This window comes from Liolophura sinensis, chromosome 12, assembly GCF_032854445.1.
Source record: "Liolophura sinensis isolate JHLJ2023 chromosome 12, CUHK_Ljap_v2, whole genome shotgun sequence".
In the NCBI taxonomy this organism is placed as follows: domain Eukaryota; kingdom Metazoa; phylum Mollusca; class Polyplacophora; order Chitonida; family Chitonidae; genus Liolophura; species Liolophura sinensis.
Window position 1 is genome coordinate 19,984,320 of NC_088306.1, and position 18,525 is coordinate 20,002,844.

Consider the following 18,525-nt stretch of genomic DNA (forward strand, 5'->3'; position numbering starts at 1 on the left):
AGCGCTTTTACATGGAAGATTAGGTTACTTTCTTATTCCGCCATATCGCCCTCATAAATCTATTGGTAATTATACAGATTCGTTTAAACTGACGTAAAAGTTTTTATTTATTTTTTTCTTTTTTATGGTGCATTTTAACACTAGACTTCGTGTCGTTAAGAGCGTATGTAGCTAGAAAAAGTTCGGGCAACAGTCTTATCAGCGCCAGTTATTATATTTGTCTTTTGATATACTAACGATATTACAAAAGCCTACTCTGCCACAGGACCGCCTGTCGGTATATAGGGGTCTATGTGGAGAAGAGACTCCCTCGCCTCAGCAACTTATAGTTACACGCTTTTACACGCAGGAAGAGAAATCGGCATCTGCCGGATTCGAATCCGTGACCTCATTGGTGGTAGGCTATTTTATAGTGATCGCCAGGGGAGTGTCTTATAGACATCTCCGGTGGTACCGATGTTCGAAATGGTAATCTGCATTTAAAAAAAATGCTTAAGCCTATAATTAACAAATGTTTAGGCCTATAATTAGCAATGAACAGTTTATCAGAGGTTATACTTGATAGAAGTCCCTGAATTATTCTGTAACATTTCAGGTGTACTGACAAATAGGAAGAATTAATTGTAGCCTACTAAAACTGCTACTCTACAGATGTACAAATATAGCTTGTGTACACGTAGGCCTAATCAAACACTGGGTGAATATTATGTGAACTTCTACAGTATGTATAAGGTATATAGGTCCTATATGGCTTCAGTATGAGTCCGTTGTTTTCAGTTCCTCGCTTCAAATTCGGACAGGAGGCCTCCTTGGCTGAGATGTTTAGCGTGCCGGGGCGGTACAATGACCCGGGAGCCTCCCACAAATGCAGTCGCTTTCAGTTCAAGCCCAGCTCATGCTGGTTTCCTCTCTGGCCGAAAGTGGATAAGGTCGGCCAGCTACCTGAGGATGTTCGATCTGCCCGGTTACATCCAACATAGTACTGGTTGCCGTCGTGTAAATGAAATATTAGTGAGTACTGTGTAAAACACCGATCACATATATAGATAAATCAAATTTGGACGCAGAATTAGGTCAAAGCGACTGACTGATACTCTGGCTATCTATGCCTAATATACATGGTGGAGGCATATTTCCACCGGTCATTCACCTCGATAAATATTACCGGAAATCTATTGACAATTTTTTATTATTCAATCACTGTAGGCCTAGGACCTATATGAATTTCCCTGACTGCAGTAGCCACCTGACCAGTAGACCTATATATATACAATTATTTATTCTACCGGTGCCATCGTCGAAGTTTGCAGTATGTCTAGGCTTTTCGTAAGGAAAAAATAAATAAAATAAAAAAATAATAAAAAGTAAATGCATAACGGTAAAATAAAATAAAAAGTTGTGTAGGTTAAGAAGGTAGCAGCGCTTTCATTTTGTTTTTTTAAATGAGCTGTCAAAAAACCAAAATAGCGTTCTATCGCGGTGATGATTTCATTCCTAGAGTTCGACCATCCAGCACGTGTTTTTTTTTTATCCAACCGTCGAAGTGCATCATGGGAGAATTTGTTATGGAGACGCAATCAAAATGGCGGCATCGTCTGTAAACAAATCTGGGGTGAGTATGAACAAATCTTTGATGATTGCTAATCTAGAATGATTTGCTTATCCTTCTACTCCAGAATAATGCGTTCTCCTGATCTGACTGAAATATGGCCAATGCCTGTGTCTGTGGATATATTGATTTGACTTAAATACTCAGCAATTGAAACCTCTATGTATCGAAAACTGAGCTCTTTGTGGTGTGTTTGACAGATCGACACTGCAGTATCACGTGGGTAGGATCATGGCATGATCAAGGGAGTGTGTTGTATACAATTTGAGGGAATTTTAAACCTGAGATTGCTGTTACGTGGTAGAGTGATGTGAATTCATTGAAGAGCCAACTTTTCACAATGAACATCAGAGAAGCTAGGTAGCCCCAGCAAGGTGGCTACTTCAACTCTCTTTTTATACTGAGCTGGTGGGTATCGTAGCCACAGGGACAACCAGTGATAAATCATACTCTGATTCACGCCATGTCTGATAAGTCCTTTCTAAACAATGGCTGCAGTCCAAAACTGGTGTCAATTTTGGCTTTTACCTCTCAGCTCACCTTCACACACAACATCCCAGGTATATTCCATTTAGTAAGAACACACGGGACCTAGATTCTCCTCACAGTCATTGCTAAAACAGCAGCCATTTTACCTTCATAACAGTTATAGGTCTTGAAAAAGTTATCATTCCTAAATGGCGCATGCGCATTAAACCTTAAAAGATGAGCAAAATGGACGCCTTGTTTAGAAAATGATTTGCCCTTTCTTGAATATGGGGCTGGTGTGCCATTACTGAATGGAATATACCTGGGATGATGGATGTGCAGGTAAGCGAAGAGCGGAAGTTGACACCTGTTTTGGACCACAACCATTGTTTGGAAAGGGGACATGGTATGAACTCATATATTGTTTACCATTAGTTGCTCCTGTGGCTAGGATACCTGCCAGCCCAGTATAAAGAGAGGGGTTGAAGTAGTCTGAGAAGGGGGTCATCAAACAAAAGGTTTGACCTATATCTTTACAACTGCCGAAACTGTACATTATTTTAGTTTATTACCAGTTACACTCAAAATATCCGTGCACTCAGAGCAGTGGGTTGTTGTTCCTTCACTCTACTCATTAGTGTGAGAATGCTGTGACGTTTGGTTTGGCAGATTTATGTTTTGCCAAGGATGCCCAAGCAAACACACAAAATTCTCAAAAGATTTTAAAAAGTAGCTGACTTATGATCCATATTTCAAGAAGTTTTCAAAACATGAGTAAGTGAACTCCACAGTCAACAAGTCATTAAAACCAACAAAAAAGAAATTAATTTTTCATTTTTTTTTTTTGTTTTCACCTCCTTTTAAATATCATACATCATTGTATGAATCTACATGTACACGTGCTCCTAATTCGTTTTACTATATGAACATGTTTGATTTTACACTGCAGTCAGATAATAGCTAGGGGCCAAAGTATTTGTTATTTCAAGCTCTTCAGAGTGATGACCTTGACATAAATTCAGGTCCTCCAGTATGATATAAAGGTTTAAAGTACAACAAACAATCGTTTATGTGTCTGAAATTGTATTTTCATTGTACAAAGTATTTGTTTTTGATGACATGAGATGAATTTGAGGTCATCATTTTTATGTTGAGCTCTTAAAAATGAGTGAATGACTTGAACATGTATACTCATTTCTACCTCTAATGGCTGTGAACTGTGACACACAAAACACTAGTAATATTTATCTGCATATGTATGTTTCACTTACACACATAGGATTACACAAAGTTGCACTTTTCATTACAGATGCACAACATTCCCAGGCTTCACTCTGACAGCTCTCAAGCCATGGTAGGAAAACTACTCCGTCGACCGCGGGCTTCCAAACGCCCTCAGGCATCTCCAGAAAGGACAGAGGCCAAGAGCGTTGACGGATATCAGCTGGATACTCTGAGACCTATGACAAACTTATCTGTAGCCGAGACGACGGGGAGGTGTTCACCTGGGCAAAGCGGAGTTCACAGTCTCGTGTCACCTCCCCCACCCTCTGAAGCCACCCATAAGAAGAGAAGTATCTGCTATGAGTATCAGGATTTCTCTCGCTCAATGCAGAGCAGGGGAGTAGCCTTTATTACAAAGGATGACAAGAAGTACGTGCTAGATCCAGTGTACAGAGAGAAGACCCTGACAGCTGGGTCCTTAAGTCAGCGGGGGCCTCAGACGGCTGGGTCCAGAGTTGGGCCAGTGAGCAGGTGTATACCACGGGGCCCTGCCCCTCTCATTCCTAGGGAACCACGGAGAAGACCAGAAATCGTGCGTGACTTTGCAGACTTGACAGACGATGCCCGCTACATCAGACCGCCGGAATTCACACTGGAGAGTTTCCTGATTGATCTGCCGGAGATACAAACAATTCCCTTGATGAAGGTTAAGAAAGCCATGTACTCCAGACATCACTATAAGAAAATCGTTGATCTTTTGAGTAAGGAAATACAGCCGAAGTGTCAACAGATGAGCAAAGTGGACATCAAGGCAGAAGGTTTGTCTACAATAATGTATCCTCTGTTTAAATTTCTTTTTCAGATTTATTTCATAGCTGTAATAATGCCGTGCTCAAGCATTTTCCCTTATATGATGCGGCAGTTACATGTAAGTTCTTGGGTGGAAAACACTGGAGTGCCCGGTGTATTAAACCATCGACCTTTGGCACATTGCTGACAAACTTTCCCACTTGTGCAGTGCAGACATGCATGCACACCATATGATAAAGGTGGAAGACAAGTGGACTTCATACTGGTATGCTGGGCCAATGGACATATGAGTTTTGTCGACCACTTTTTTGTCACCTAGGTCACCACAAAGACTGAGAACCTGTGCATGATTGGTTTTGGACCTATACCTTGTGTGCCCTAGTGATTGAAAGGGAAGTACTTTAACAATTTTGCATCCCCATAAATTTAAATATACTTGTAGTGTAAAGGCTGTGATTTTAATTCCTTTCCTAGTTTTTTCTGTTGATTTCAAAGTGTCTTAAGAGTGTATTACCCGTTCACACGAGCAAAGTTAAGCCGGTTTAAATCAGAAAGTGATCATGATGATGGGGTTCCATGGTACATATAAAGCAGAGCTGAGTCTATCAACCCAGACAGATCCAAAGAAGTGAGAAACCCAGAGTTCAGGCCGGTCTAGGTTAATTTCATGGTGGGCCTGTGCATGACTGGTTTTGGTCATACCTAGCAGGCAAATTGCCAAGGAGAAAATACTTTTGTGTATTTTAACTGTCCTGTTTTTGGATACGTAAGTTTGGTGGCAAGTTTGCACATAGTGTGTTGTTATGTGAGATGAAAGCACAGTAATGTTATGAAACATTTTTGAGCTAAAAAATGTGAGATTTATTAAAGTGACTATGAGAATGCGAGAGTTGACAGGTATGATAAAGGTTGAAAAATATTCTGAATCATGTTTTTGGATGGATGTGGATGTCACACATTGCAAAAACACTGATACACTAGGAGTATTACACTGTAGTTCTGCAACCTGCAGATGGTCGTGGGTTTCCCCCAGGCTCTTCCCGGTTTCCTCCCACCATAATGTTGGCCGTCGTCATATAAGTGAAATATTCTTGTGTACGTCGTAAAACACCAATAAAGTAAAAAAATAAATAAAAGTCACCCTAAAGTCGTGACAACATTTTGCACTGGGACGTTATTCTGTTGTCATAATCACATAACTTGAAAACCGCATTATGTGGTCTGTGGAGGTTTGACAAAAATAAAATACACAGAAATAATAAATGTTTAGGTTTTCTAGGAAAGAATCAGTAGTTAAGACAGATGAGAGCAATTCATTTATGCATACTTTTTTTTGCTATTGACAGATCTTGATATTCCTCTTCAAGAGCCACGGATACCTCAGAGGCAGTTACTATTGGAGCTTGCATCTGTTATCAGACAGCATGTACGAGAGACCATGAACGCAGAGGTTAAATCTGTCATTAGGCCCCTCCCCAAATATGCGTGTGGTTTCCGACATGGCAGCGCTCCTCACACAGAGATCGTGCTGTACGAGGAAGAAAAACAGGACCAGTTTTCTGAGGAATTGTGAGTGGTTTTTGATTTTAACTGGAAGTCAGGAGACCTGGGATCAAACCACGGTCACGTCATACCAAAGACTTTACAAGTACTTCTTGCTGCCTCGCTTGGCACTCAGCACTGAGATTTTAGAGCAAGGAAACAGGACGGGTTGGCCCAGTGTCAGTATAATGTGATCGGGTTGGGTGTCATGATACTTCAGTGGAGGTAAAATTTTGGCCACATGAACTTATATTAAAGCGTCCTAAGAAGACACAGCATATCACGTACATGTATACGCACCAAATGACTCCCCATCATCACGACTGAAAAATTGTTAAGTATGGCGTAAAACCCTTAGCATACATACATACATATTGAATGATTGTAAATGTCTATGTATTTAATACCACAATGAAACACATATACACTCATGGCTATTATTTTTTATCTATAGGTCAAATGAAGTACCAAACCACGACGCTGTGTTCTCATTTCCGAGGTCGTCATTTTTCCAAGGTTCAGCCAGAAGCCGTTCACCCTTTCGTAAGTCTGTCATATCAGCATGTTCGTTAATCATGAATAATGCATGAGTGCAGTTTTAAGGTGATGTGCACAGATTTTTTTTATCTGCTTTTGAAATTCAATACAGTAAATACTTTGTGCAAAATTGTTTAATATTTTGTATAGATTATGCTAAATTTAAAGTTTGTGCACAAACATTCTGGGAATTGTGGCTGAAGCAGACCACCATAATGTTATGATCATCTGAAAGCAAAAATAAATATGTAAGCAGTGTAGATTTTACATAACTGTATAAGATTCTCTAGCTCTTGCTAAGAAGGCAAAGAAGGCAATAATGTTTTTTTCACTATGCTTGACCCAGTGTAGAAAATTCAGTTTTGTTAACTTCCTCCGTAGAATATTGCAATTTTGCACTGAAATTGACAAGAGTATTATCCTTTTGTGGAGAAAATCTTACTAGCAAGTAGGGCATTGTGTTGGACTGCAAACAGTTACCTTGCTGGTATTTATCTTCCCAAATACCCCAGTATATCATGCACCCTTGAAACTGGTGTCTAGCTCAATCCAGGATAACACAAAACAGTTCTGACTGAACCCACAGCATTGTCACCAAATTCTTATGCTGTTACCAGCCTGCTAATGGTTCTGTGCCTACTGTGTTTGTTATCGAACAGAGGGCGACGCAGTTATCTCCCCTGCAGAGGTGGCGATTTTAGACTCTCTTGTCAGTGGTGGTACCGCTCTCAGCTTAAAGGTATGTCTTGTCTGTGCTATGTTGCACACGTCATAGGTTTTCTCTAGTTTGACTAGTCTAAATGTATCAGTATTTTCAGTTACATGTATGTTAGTGAAAGACAGTCACTGCAGTTTTTCTTAAGTTTTGGAACTTTCTTTTTAGTAGGAATCAAGCAATTAAAATTTACTGTCACATGTTCTCATTTCTGAGAGGAATTGACTCCTTTTTTCAAGAATTTCATGAAGTTATGATTTCACTTCAGTTGTCGTAAACCAGACTGATTGAATTTAATTGGAATACTCTTTCATGTGTGTGTATGTTCAGTGTAAAATCATTTTAACGCTTCAGATGTAGCTACATGTACACGTACTTAACCTTTTATTTATGGCTGTAAACTGTGAATTATAAAGCACAAGTTGTAGCTGCATATATTTGAACAATGAACTTAACACAGGTTTTTAGTGGTATGATAAGGTACTGTACATGGCGAAACTTTAGTGGATAGAGAACATCCTTCTGTCGTATCTGTCTGCAAATTACAAGTTGGAAATGTGTACCTATTAATAAATATGCCCCATACTTACTATCTGGGCTCTGAATTCAAGAGTGCAAGAGTGGCCTCCCCTCAGTAGATATCCTGTTTGAGATATTCCTCTTCGTCCACATGATTTTCTTTCCATTTTTCAGGCTCATTTCGTGGGCCTATTGCCAGATGTCAGCCCCCTTGTGAACACACTGACATACCTCAATTTATCCTTTAATGATTTCACAGTAAGTTGTTTACTGTTATAAACTGTTACTTCACTAGAGTGAATTATTAATTATTGAAAGTTTTAAAAGTTACTAACTTTTTTTGTTTTAACTTTGGTGGTTTTTTTTTCTCCATCTTGGGCTTTTTATGTATTTATATAGATATAAATACGTTGAAAGTTATGCATTGGTTCAAATGAACATAATTCCTGTAGCTTTGGGGTCCTTGGGGTCATTTGGTGTCTTGGCCAATTATGGCATTGGTGTACCGGTGACCAACATCTATGATTTTGCACTTGTTTGCTTGTTCATTAGAATCTACCTGAAGAAGTGCTGGACATGTCTCAGCTAGAGGTGTTAAAGTTCCGGAATAATCCGATATCTCTCCTACCAAGAGGAATTGAGAAGTTGTCTAATCTGCATGTTTTGGTAATGAATTTCTGCCAGTTAGAAAGCCTACCAAATGAGTAAGTGTGGTCATTTATTTTTTTTTTTTTTTTTTTTTTATTTATTGGTGAAAAATAAAATCAATCTGTAATGTGGTGTATTTTTAGAGCAGTTTATGACTTTGATTTATTTATTTAACTGCAGTTTTATGTCATATTTAAGAGTATTTCACCTGTACGATGTCTGCCAGCTTTATGGTGTGAAGAAATCCAAGGGGAAACTCACAGCCATCTGAAGGTTGTTGCTTATGTAACGTTGTAAATTACATGCAGATGTCTAGATGTATAGAATTAAGTTCAGCACATATTGGAGCAATTGCGAGAAATTGGAACAGCCAAATATCTCCTTCAGCAGTTTTTTTTCTTCAACTGCTTTTCCTTTTCAGGCTGTGTACACTGAAGAAGTTAGAACACCTAAATATCGCTTTCAACAAACTCACTTCTTTGCCATGTGGCATGGGAAATCTCAGGTAGGCATTGAAAACCTTTCTGTGTCTTTTTTTTTTTTTTCCCAAGAAATAGTATAGTTTGACATTGTCTGTCTATGTGTGAACCCTTGGCCTTAAGACTCTATCAGTAAAATTGTCAAGTTTCCAAATTAGTTCACTTTTTGTTTCTATCACCAGAGCAGAAGCCTTCTGAAAATTGGTCATGCCTCTTTTGGTGATATATTGATTTTTCATATCACTACTGTATTTGAAGAACTTTTCACTGCACAATGTGTTCAAGAGTTTGAAATAAAATGATCATGTGTGTTTGGATCATCGGCACCAAGCCTGATGGCATTATCTCTCAGTGTTCAGTTAACGATTATTTATATCAATACATGCTTTAATTCTTCTATTTTTAGGGCAGATATTAGCAGCACTCTAAGCAAAGAATTACATTTCTCTCCCAGCTTTTTTTTTTTGTAAAGTACAGACATGAACATGTTGTTCAGTACATGGACTAGCCATGTGAAAAAAAAGAAACTAAATATTCCAGCTACAATTACTGGTATATTGGCTAAAAAGAGCAGACCAGATGTCAAAAAAATCGACTGCTTTTATTTAGTTATTTTCTTTTTTTTGTTTTTTAGTTAGAAATATTATGAGCGAGACAGATGAATTTTTATATTTACTGCTTGAAACGAGAAGTGTGTTAGCTGTGTGTTTTAGCGAGGACAGTGAAGGTACACATATGAATGGTTAGGGGGAATGTTGTTGTGAGTGAAGATGTTGAAACATAACAGCTGTGAAGAACACAAGAGCTTCATTATCTTTTTTTGCTACAGAAAGCCAATATTATAACTTGAAATTACCAGTTTTACATTTTAGCTAAGGGTAATATGTTTTGCCCCAATGAAGAAATACAGGTACGTACTTTTGAATTTAGGTACATTTTTATGAAAAGGGATAAAATGGCTTTTATTTGCTCTTGGATATCTCCTGTATACACATTGGATCTAGCCAAGGAGGGCCAGCACTGATTGGGGTTCATTTTAGTTCTGGGTGCATGTTTTAGATTCAGAATGCATGTTTTAGGTTGATGGGGCTTTTGTGGCTGTTTGTGCGGTTTTACACACTTGTTAAAGACGATTTGTCTTCCATCATTGTTACTTGCAATCTTTTACCTGAATTATAAAATCACAAGTTGATAGCGTGTCAAAAAATTAGCGGTTAAATTGCCTTCAGCTCTCCAGTTTCCACCAGGTACCCATAATAAATCACCGGATTATTAAAAGTACAATGAATCTGTCAACCATAACACACCCAGCAGCACTTGCTCCATCTCTCAATTTAAATTCAGAATTAAGAGGAGTGTTTTTAAAGTACGTGATTATCAGCTGGAACTGGAGCCAGATGGATAATGCAGTGACAGATAATACTCTACTCATCACAGCAATAATGCCAGAAGCAAATGAAGCACAACATCACAATAAACATAAAAAAGAAAAGATGAAGACCGATGAATGGTTAAAAGCTGCAAAACGATTGTGATTGTAAGTGAAAAGCACACCTGTGGTCAAGAACAAGGGGAACAACAACAACAAGAGAACCACAGTGTCATCCTCCTGTGAAGAGCTTGCCCTAAAACTTGTAAGTTAAGCCATAGCCCCATGGGTCAGTTAAGTGCCTGTAGTCTCAAATGGGAAGCCTACTTTACTTTTCCATGCAGCTAAGGTTTAGTGTGATGTGTACATAGGCACAAGTTACTCAGATACGTGACGAGATACTCTAAAATAAAGAGTATGGTTGTAAGGAATATTAAGAAATGTATGCCCAAAAATGAGTAAAAAAATTTTCATTTTTACGACATTTTTTATATTTCTTATTAATCCCTCCATTATATGCATATTTTCTGTTAATGGTGGGGAATGTTTGAAAATCAAGTGTTCAATGAATATATGGGAATCTCTAGGGCCAACTTGCCCCCAGTTCGGGCTCTCCCACAAAGCTATCACCATTGGTGTCTCCACAGCAGGCCACCTTATTTCTGGCCTGACTCCTGGTGCCTTGTGCAAACTGTTGTTTAAAGTAACTTTTATGGCCTAAGGAGATGGAGAAAGATTTTCTTTCATAGTTTTATGTGTTAGGTAGCATTATGTACTACATATTAAGAAATAAAAAACAAAGGTTTCATGAATCCTTTAAGCATTGGAATCAGACAAAGGCTGTATGTGGTATGAATCATTTATGATTTAGTACTTGTCAGTGCAAATTTTTGAGCATGTGTGTATATTATTTGAGCATGTGTGGATATTATTTGAGCATGTGTGGATATTATTTGAGCATGTGTGTATGTTATTTAAGAAGATATATCAACGGCCGATTCCACAAAGCCATTTCTGAATTAAGTCAATATTTAAAACGTCTTCACAATGCTTTATAGTTTTGGGCACGGAAAGTTGAAATCGGGAATATTTGTCTTAAGATTATATTGATGAGGTGGACAATATTTTGATGTTTAAGCCAAAAATAAGGCCTAAGATCGTATTTCAAATATTTACGTACATCAAAAACGTAAAATGTAAGAAAAAGAATTATTTCGTGATCCTGGTTTTTATATACTGTTAGACCTGTATTGATTGGACAGGGTAAATCTGAGGTGTCCAGAGAGGTATAAACAGACTGCAAGCCTTTGTACCTGACAGATTATCTCATCCATCACACTTAGGTGTAATGGAGATGTCCAGTGAACTAGGCTTTACCTAAAAATCATCATCATGCTTTCAATTCATCTTCATTTTTTCTTGATGAGCAATTTGATGTAAAACAAATGTTTTTTTGTGTCTGTCGTGTTGATTACCAGCTGACACTTCCAATACCTGTGAGGACTGGAGGCAGCAGTTACCTGGCCTCACCTGAGGAGGATTAGCTCCTCTGTGTGGGTACGGCTTGTGGCCTGTCACACCTGGAGATGAGAGTACACATGGTTACTGACAGCTTAATGACTTTCTTCTCCTTACCTTTGAAAGCTTGCTACAGGCTCAGGCTATTCCCTCTAATTGTTTTGATTTTATGTCGCACACTAAGGTAATGACCTAGGCTGTCTGCCTATTTTCTGCTCTGAGATCAGATTTGTGATGTCATGATGATTTCATGCCCTTGTTTTTAGTGGCATCTAGAAATTGTAGTTTCATCTAGAAAATCTGAACGTTTCAGGATTTCACACTTGGATTTCACACCATACCAGTGCTACTCTTGGTTTAAATCTTACCAGTGCGGTTGCAGTGAGTTCAAGTCCAGCTTGTACTGGCTTCCTCTCGGTCATATGTGGGAAGGTCTGCCAGTAACCTGCGAATGGTCGTGGGTTTCTCTCAGGCTCTGCCTGGTTTCCTCCCTGCCCACTATAATGCTGTCTGCCGTCGTATAAGTGAAATATTCTTGAGTACGGCTTAAAACATCAAGCAAAAAAATATATAAATACAACTTTCAAAAAAGATTATGATTATGATTATTATTATTATTATTATTATTATTATCATCAGTATTAAGACCCTAAATAAATCATTGCCAAATCATAAGGTTTTAATATAACTGTGATTGACGATTAGAATGATTACATGTGAAGTACATCTAGTCATAAAGTGTTCTATTTTGTGTGGGGAATTTGTGATGGAAAGGTTTCAGTGTTAACACGTACAGTTATATTGTAGTTTAAATGGTAGCATTAGCCCTTTCTAGATCACTGCCACAAGATGTTCTTACACTTTCCAACATTACTGCTCACATTATAACGCAAAAAATTGAGTCATATACTAGCTTCTTTTGTTTGTGTACATTTAAAGATGATTGCTCTTTTGCTAGAATTACTAGAGCTAAAGTTCCTCTAATTTTTCAAACTTTTCGCATATGAAAAAACCAGTTCCAGTGCGATGTATGCACCTTTTTAATTTGAATTAGGGGACAAAACATCATTGGTTCAGTTGGTCACGGAGGGGTTCACAAAAAGTATAATTTTATCAGTCAAAACAGAATTAAGCCTTCAGGATATTTTTGAATAAACACCATGTATCTAATTTTGAGTATAGCCAGGAAACACTTGGTGTCCTTGACACTGACAAAGTTCATCTTATCACATCTCAGCTCAATAACCAAAGTTCTCATCATTACAGTAGGTCAACTCAAATTTTGTCCATGACAGAGCTGCTCATATTCTACTAGAAAAATGTAAGTTTCAGCACCAGAAGTAAATGCTTTATGGCATTTATTTGCCTTTAAAAAAGTACCTTTCAGAGCCCAACTCATCTCATCATAACCATTATAACTACTAAGGGGGCCTTTTATGTCAGGCATTTGATACCGAGCTGTTGCTGGAAACAGGGATATTATTAGAAGTGGCCTTAGCTGTGCATCACTGCCGGGTATTTGAGGCCAACCTGTTCCTGGAAACATTGATATTATTACAAGTGGCCTCATATGTGCATCACTGCTGGGTATTTGAGACCATGCTGTCCCTAGAAACAAATATATTATTGCATGTGGTCTTATCTGTCCATCACTGCCAGGCATTTGAGACCAAGCTGTCACTGGAAACAGGGATGTTATTTCAAGTGGCCTCATCTGTGCATCACTGCTGGGTATTTGAGGCCATGCAGTCCCTGGAAACAGGGATATTATTATGTGTGGCCTTATCTATGCATCAGTGCTGGGCATTTGAGGCCACACTGTACCTGGAAACAGAGACGTTATTACACGTGGCCTTAACTGTGCATCAGTACCAGAGCTGAATCATGTCCGGCCCCGAATTTTTATCTTCCACTTCACACTTTGATGTTCACAGCCAGCTCAGGGAGATTGTGATGGAGGGGAATCAAGTCCCGGCCTTACCCTGGAGCATCCTCAAGCTGAGGCGGCTTCGTGCAGTCAACGTCCGTAACAATTTCATGCACCCGCTGTTTTGGAAGGATTACACGAAGGACTTCCCCCAGGTGAGGCGGAGGTTGCCATGCCGACTACGTCCTTACCTGCCTGTTTGCTGTGGTTTTCATATTCCTCTGCTAACTGATGCTATTATCAACCTAAGGGCATTCAGATCTCAGCAACATTTTATTTTTGATCTCAGTTAATGCTCACCTGGTCTTTTATATGTGTCTGTGTGGTTTTGGTTTTTTTTGTCTTATGTCATATGTAAAGTGCTGTTTTTGTATAATATATTTGTTTAATTTTTTTTCTTTCGACATGTAAAGTTCTATGTTTTATATAATATATGTGTTTATTTTTTTATCTCTTTTTTTTTCTTTGTCTTTGGATCTATATTTGCAACAAATTATTTGATATTTTATGGATATAAATTCAGTGTACACAGGGTTTAATATCAGCCTTTACAGCCTTCGTTAACTAATAATTTTACACTGGGTGATAATAAAATTTTGTACAAAATTTGCCCATCTTATTTACTTATTATCTATAAATATGTTGTCCTACTATATCAAGTGACCTATCAATGCACAATTTGTTGACATTAATTTACTGACCTTCTGTGTTACCCATGTTCCAGAGGCAAAAATGGCATCTCTTTCCTTCCAGAAGTTCACAAACATTCAGCTCTTTCATCCTCTGTACTCTGAAAAACCTTTTGGGAAACTTTTTTCAGATGCCCATTTACAGTAAATGTGATCCAGCAATAGTTGCCTACATCTTTGACAGGTTCTCCAGCCATAAGTCAGAAGGTTTGTCAGCAAGCTGCGGATGGTCATGGGTTTCCCACGGGCTCTGCCCGGTTTCCTACCCCCATATTGCTGGCCGCCGGAATATAAGTAAAATATTCTTCAGTATGGCGTTAAACACCAATCAAATAAATAAATAAATCTTTGACAGGTCACATGATACAATAAGACCAAGAAGACTGTTTTACCTTTAGCGATGCAAAGGTTTGATCTCGGAACTTCCCTGCTGTCTTTCATGATTTATTGTGTGGTTTACATGTATGTGTCGTATGATTAAAACTGTCTTGTGGAGTTCTGATAACCTTGTGATTTAATTTCTAACAATGTGGTATGGTTTATATGGGACTGTCTTGTGTGGTTCAGATAATCTTGTGAGTTTCTGACTGTGTTGTGTGGTTTATATGGGACTGTCTTGTGTGGTTCAGGTAACCTTGTGAGTTTCTGACCATGTTATGTGGTTTATGTGGGACTGTATTGTGTGGTTCAGATAATCTTGTGAGTTTCTGACTGTGTTGTGTGGTTTATATGGGACTGTATTGTGTGGTTCAGGTAACCTTGTGAGTTTCTGACCATGTTATGTGGTTTATATGGGACTGTATTGTGTGGTTCAGATAATCTTGTGAGTTTCTGACTGTGTTGTGTGGTTTATATGGGACTGTATTGTGTGGTTCAGGTAACCTTGTGAGTTTCTGACCATGTTATGTGGTTTATGTGGGACTGTATTGTGTGGTTCAGATAGCCTTGTGTGTTTCTGACTGTGTTGTGTGGTTTATATTGGACTGTATTGTGTGGTTCAGATAGCCTTGTGAGTTTCTGACCATGTTATGTGGTTTATGTGGGACTGTATTGTGTGGTTCAGATAACCTTGTGAGTTTCTGACCATGTTATGTGGTTTATGTGGGACTGTATTGTGTGGTTCAGATAATCTTGTGAGTTTCTGACCATGTTATGTGGTTTATGTGGGACTGTATTGTGTGATTCAGATAGCCTTGTGTGTTTCTGACTGTGTTGTGTGGTTTATATTGGATTGTCTTGTGTGGTTCAGGTAACCTTGTGAGTTTCTGACTGTGTTGTGTGGTTTATATTGGACTGTCTTTTGTGGTTCAGATAGCCTTGTGAGGTTCTGACTGTGTTGTGTGGTTTATATTGGACTGTCTTGTGTGGTTCAGATAGCCTTGTGTGTTTCTGACCATGTTATATGGTTTACATGGGACTGTCTTTTGTGGTTCAGATAGCCTTGTGTGTTTCTGACGGTGTTGTTGTGTGCTTTCTGACTGTGTTGTGTGGTTTATATTGGACTTTCTTGTGTGATTCAGATAGCCTTGTGAGTTTCTGACCGTGTTGTCTTGTTTATATGAGACTGTATTGTGTGGTTCAGCCTTGTGAGTTTCTGACGGTGCAGTGTGGTTTACCTGTGGAGTTACAACTATGGTTACAACTGCCCTGTGTTCTTTGTTTCAGCGCTTGGTAGACTTGGCAGCCCTGGCTGTCCATAAGCATGACCTTCACAAAAACACTGACCATTGTCCAGATAGGGTCAAGGCTATTCTTTCCAGGTAAGTCACAGTGTGGTAGTCAGTTTTCAGTCCTGGCTGTCCATAAACATGACCTTCACAAAACACTGACCATTGTCCAAATAGGGTCAAGACTATTCTCTCCAGGTAAGTCACAGTGTGGTTGTCACTTTTCAGTCCTGGCTGTCCATGAGCATGACCTTCGCAAAAACACTGACCATTGTCCAGATAGTGTCAAGGCTATTCTTTCCAGTTAACTCACAGTGTGGTAGTCAGTTTTCAGTCCTGGCTGTCCATGCGCATGACCTTCACAAAAACACTGACCATTGTCCAGATAGTGTCAAGGCTATTCTCTCCAGGTAAGTCACAGTGTAGTAGTCAGTTTTTAGTCCTGGCTGTCCATAAGCATGACCACAAAAACAAAATTACTCCAAGGAAGACAAAAAAGTACACTAGACTGTGACATGGTCATGTGTTTAACTGTGGAACATCTGTGGCTTCAGTGCGAAAAGGTGCTCACTACAAACGCGTACTTCAGTACCCAGCGCCCAGTGATACTCACTACAAACTCATACTTCAGTACCCAGCGCCCAGTGATATTCACTACAAACTCATACTTTAGTACTCAGCGCCCAATGATACTCACTACAAACTCATACTTTAGTACTCAGTGCTCAATGATACTCACTACAAACTCAACTTCAGTATTCAGTGCCCAATGATACTCACTACAAACTCAACTTCAGTATTCAGTGCCCAATGATACTCACTACAAACTCAACTTCAGTACTCAGCACCCAATGATACTCACTACAAACTCATACTTTAGTGCTCAGCGCCCAGTGATACTCACTACAAACTTATACTTTAGCGCTCAGCACCCAGTGATACTCACTACAAACTCATACCTTGGTACCCAGCGCCCAATGATACTCACTACAAACTCATACTTTAGTACTCAGTGCTCAGTGGTACTCACTACAAACTCGTACTTCAATACCTAGCGCCCAGTGATACTCACTACAAACTCATACTTCAGTACTCAGCACCCAATGATACTCACTACAAACTCAACTTCAGTACTCAGCGCCCAATGATACTCACTACAAACTCATACTTTAGTACTCAGTGCTCAATGATACTCACTACAAACTCAACTTCAGTATTCAGTGCCCAATGATACTCACTACAAACTCAACTTCAGTACTCAGCACCCAATGATACTCACTACAAACTCATACTTTAGTGCTCAGCGCCCAGTGATACTCACTACAAACTCATACTTTAGTGCTCAGCGCCCAATGATACCCACTACAAACTCATACTTTAGTACACAGTGCTCAATGATACTCACTACAAACTCATACTTTAGTACTGAGTGACAGACCTCTAGCATGCATATACATTAACTGCAGTGCTTAATGTCTCACTGCAGTGCATTGACGCCAGCATTATGGTGGCCTACTGGATAGTGCAGCACTATGACTGGGAACCTCTCACCAATGCGGTCCCTGTGAGTTCATGTCCAGCTCATGTTGGCTTCTTCTCCGACGTTAGGAGATCTGTCAGCACCTGCAGATGATCATGGGTTTCCTGTGGGCTCTGCGTGGTTTCCCTCCACCATAATGCTGTTCGTCGTCACATAAGTGAAATTTTCTTGAGTACGGCATAAAACACCAATCATGTCAATAAAAAATGTACTGCCGCAATGAAACAGTTTTTGTGTGTGCAAATTACTGATGTGACGGTGTTGCACTGTGCAACACAATGAACTAATGTACTCTTCCTTATGTCCCTCATATATCTCTTTTTCAGACCTGGTATATGTGACTGCTGCAGTGGGGCTTTGTTTGGCCCTGGAATGAGGATAATTCGACCTCTGAATCAATTCTGCGGCATAAAACTCTTACCATTCATGTTTATGGCGTGCACACCGCAGTGTAAAGCAGAGTTCAAGAATCTAACTAGCACACTGACAGAAATGCTCTATGGAGTGGATGCAAAGAAGGCTGAGAGCTAACAGCACCTTAAAGCAATATTGCTACTGGTTTATTTGGTATTTTGCAAGTTTATTCATTGTCGGTGCCTTATCTTCAGACCTTACCTGAGCTTACCTTCCAGAAAATCTGATGGCCATAAGTGCATTTGAAGCGATGAAAACCAGACTGTGATAAAAATGAAATCGTGTTTTTCATTAGCATATTTTAATTCATTTCTTTATCTGTTTTCACATGTGGAGATTATGTTATAAACTACAGTATGTAACACAAACTATTGAGATCTCTGTTCTTTCGAACTCCATTGTACCCATTAAGGTACATATTTTTAAGTCATCAAATTTGCTGAAAACCAGTAAATGTTGTTTCTTCTCTTGTGTAAAGCACAGTATATTTATTTATTTGATTGGTGTTTTACGCCGAACTCAAGAATATTTCACTTATACGACGGCAGCCAGCATTATGGTGGGAGGAACGACACATTGTAAGAGCATGTAGTGAACAAAAAAAAAAATCCTAGAGCATTTTCTGGCTAGAACTTGTAACCAAAACAGTCAGAGCTGAATTTGAGCATTTGATCTCTGCAGTATGGCCTACTGGGTGATAAGAACTCTGTATTTATTTATTTATTTGATTGCTGTTTTATGCCGTACTCAAGAATATTTCATTTGTACGATGGCGGTCAGCATTACGGTGGGAGAAATCCGGGCTGGGGAAACCCACCGTCATGCACAGGTTGCTGACAGACCTTCCCTA

The 18,525-nt window shown here is 39.1% G+C and overlaps 1 protein-coding gene across 1 annotated transcript; it reads left to right on the top strand.

Moving 5' to 3' along the window:
- The first annotated feature begins 1,564 nt into the window (after positions 1–1,564).
- On the top strand, positions 1,565–18,043 carry LOC135479299 (leucine-rich repeat-containing protein 63-like). The gene is made up of 11 exons (XM_064759121.1): positions 1,565–1,612; positions 3,387–4,119; positions 5,458–5,680; positions 6,108–6,196; positions 6,850–6,929; positions 7,599–7,682; positions 7,977–8,128; positions 8,494–8,577; positions 13,373–13,520; positions 15,720–15,814; positions 17,588–18,043. Exons 1-11 carry the CDS (start codon positions 1,583–1,585, stop codon positions 17,790–17,792), a joined length of 1,923 nt encoding a protein of 640 aa, XP_064615191.1. The 5' UTR covers positions 1,565–1,582; the 3' UTR covers positions 17,793–18,043.
- The last annotated feature ends 482 nt before the right edge of the window (positions 18,044–18,525 follow it).

Bases quoted from the DNA above. Each gene is read 5' to 3' on its own strand.
- LOC135479299 (XM_064759121.1), top strand. From the start codon at position 1,583: ATGGCGGCATCGTCTGTAAACAAATCTGGG. The intron at 4,120-5,457 runs GTTTGTCTACAA...TGCTATTGACAG, and splicing joins AGTGGACATCAAGGCAGAAG to ATCTTGATATTCCTCTTCAA. The intron at 8,578-13,372 runs GTAGGCATTGAA...TGATGTTCACAG, and splicing joins TGTGGCATGGGAAATCTCAG to CCAGCTCAGGGAGATTGTGA.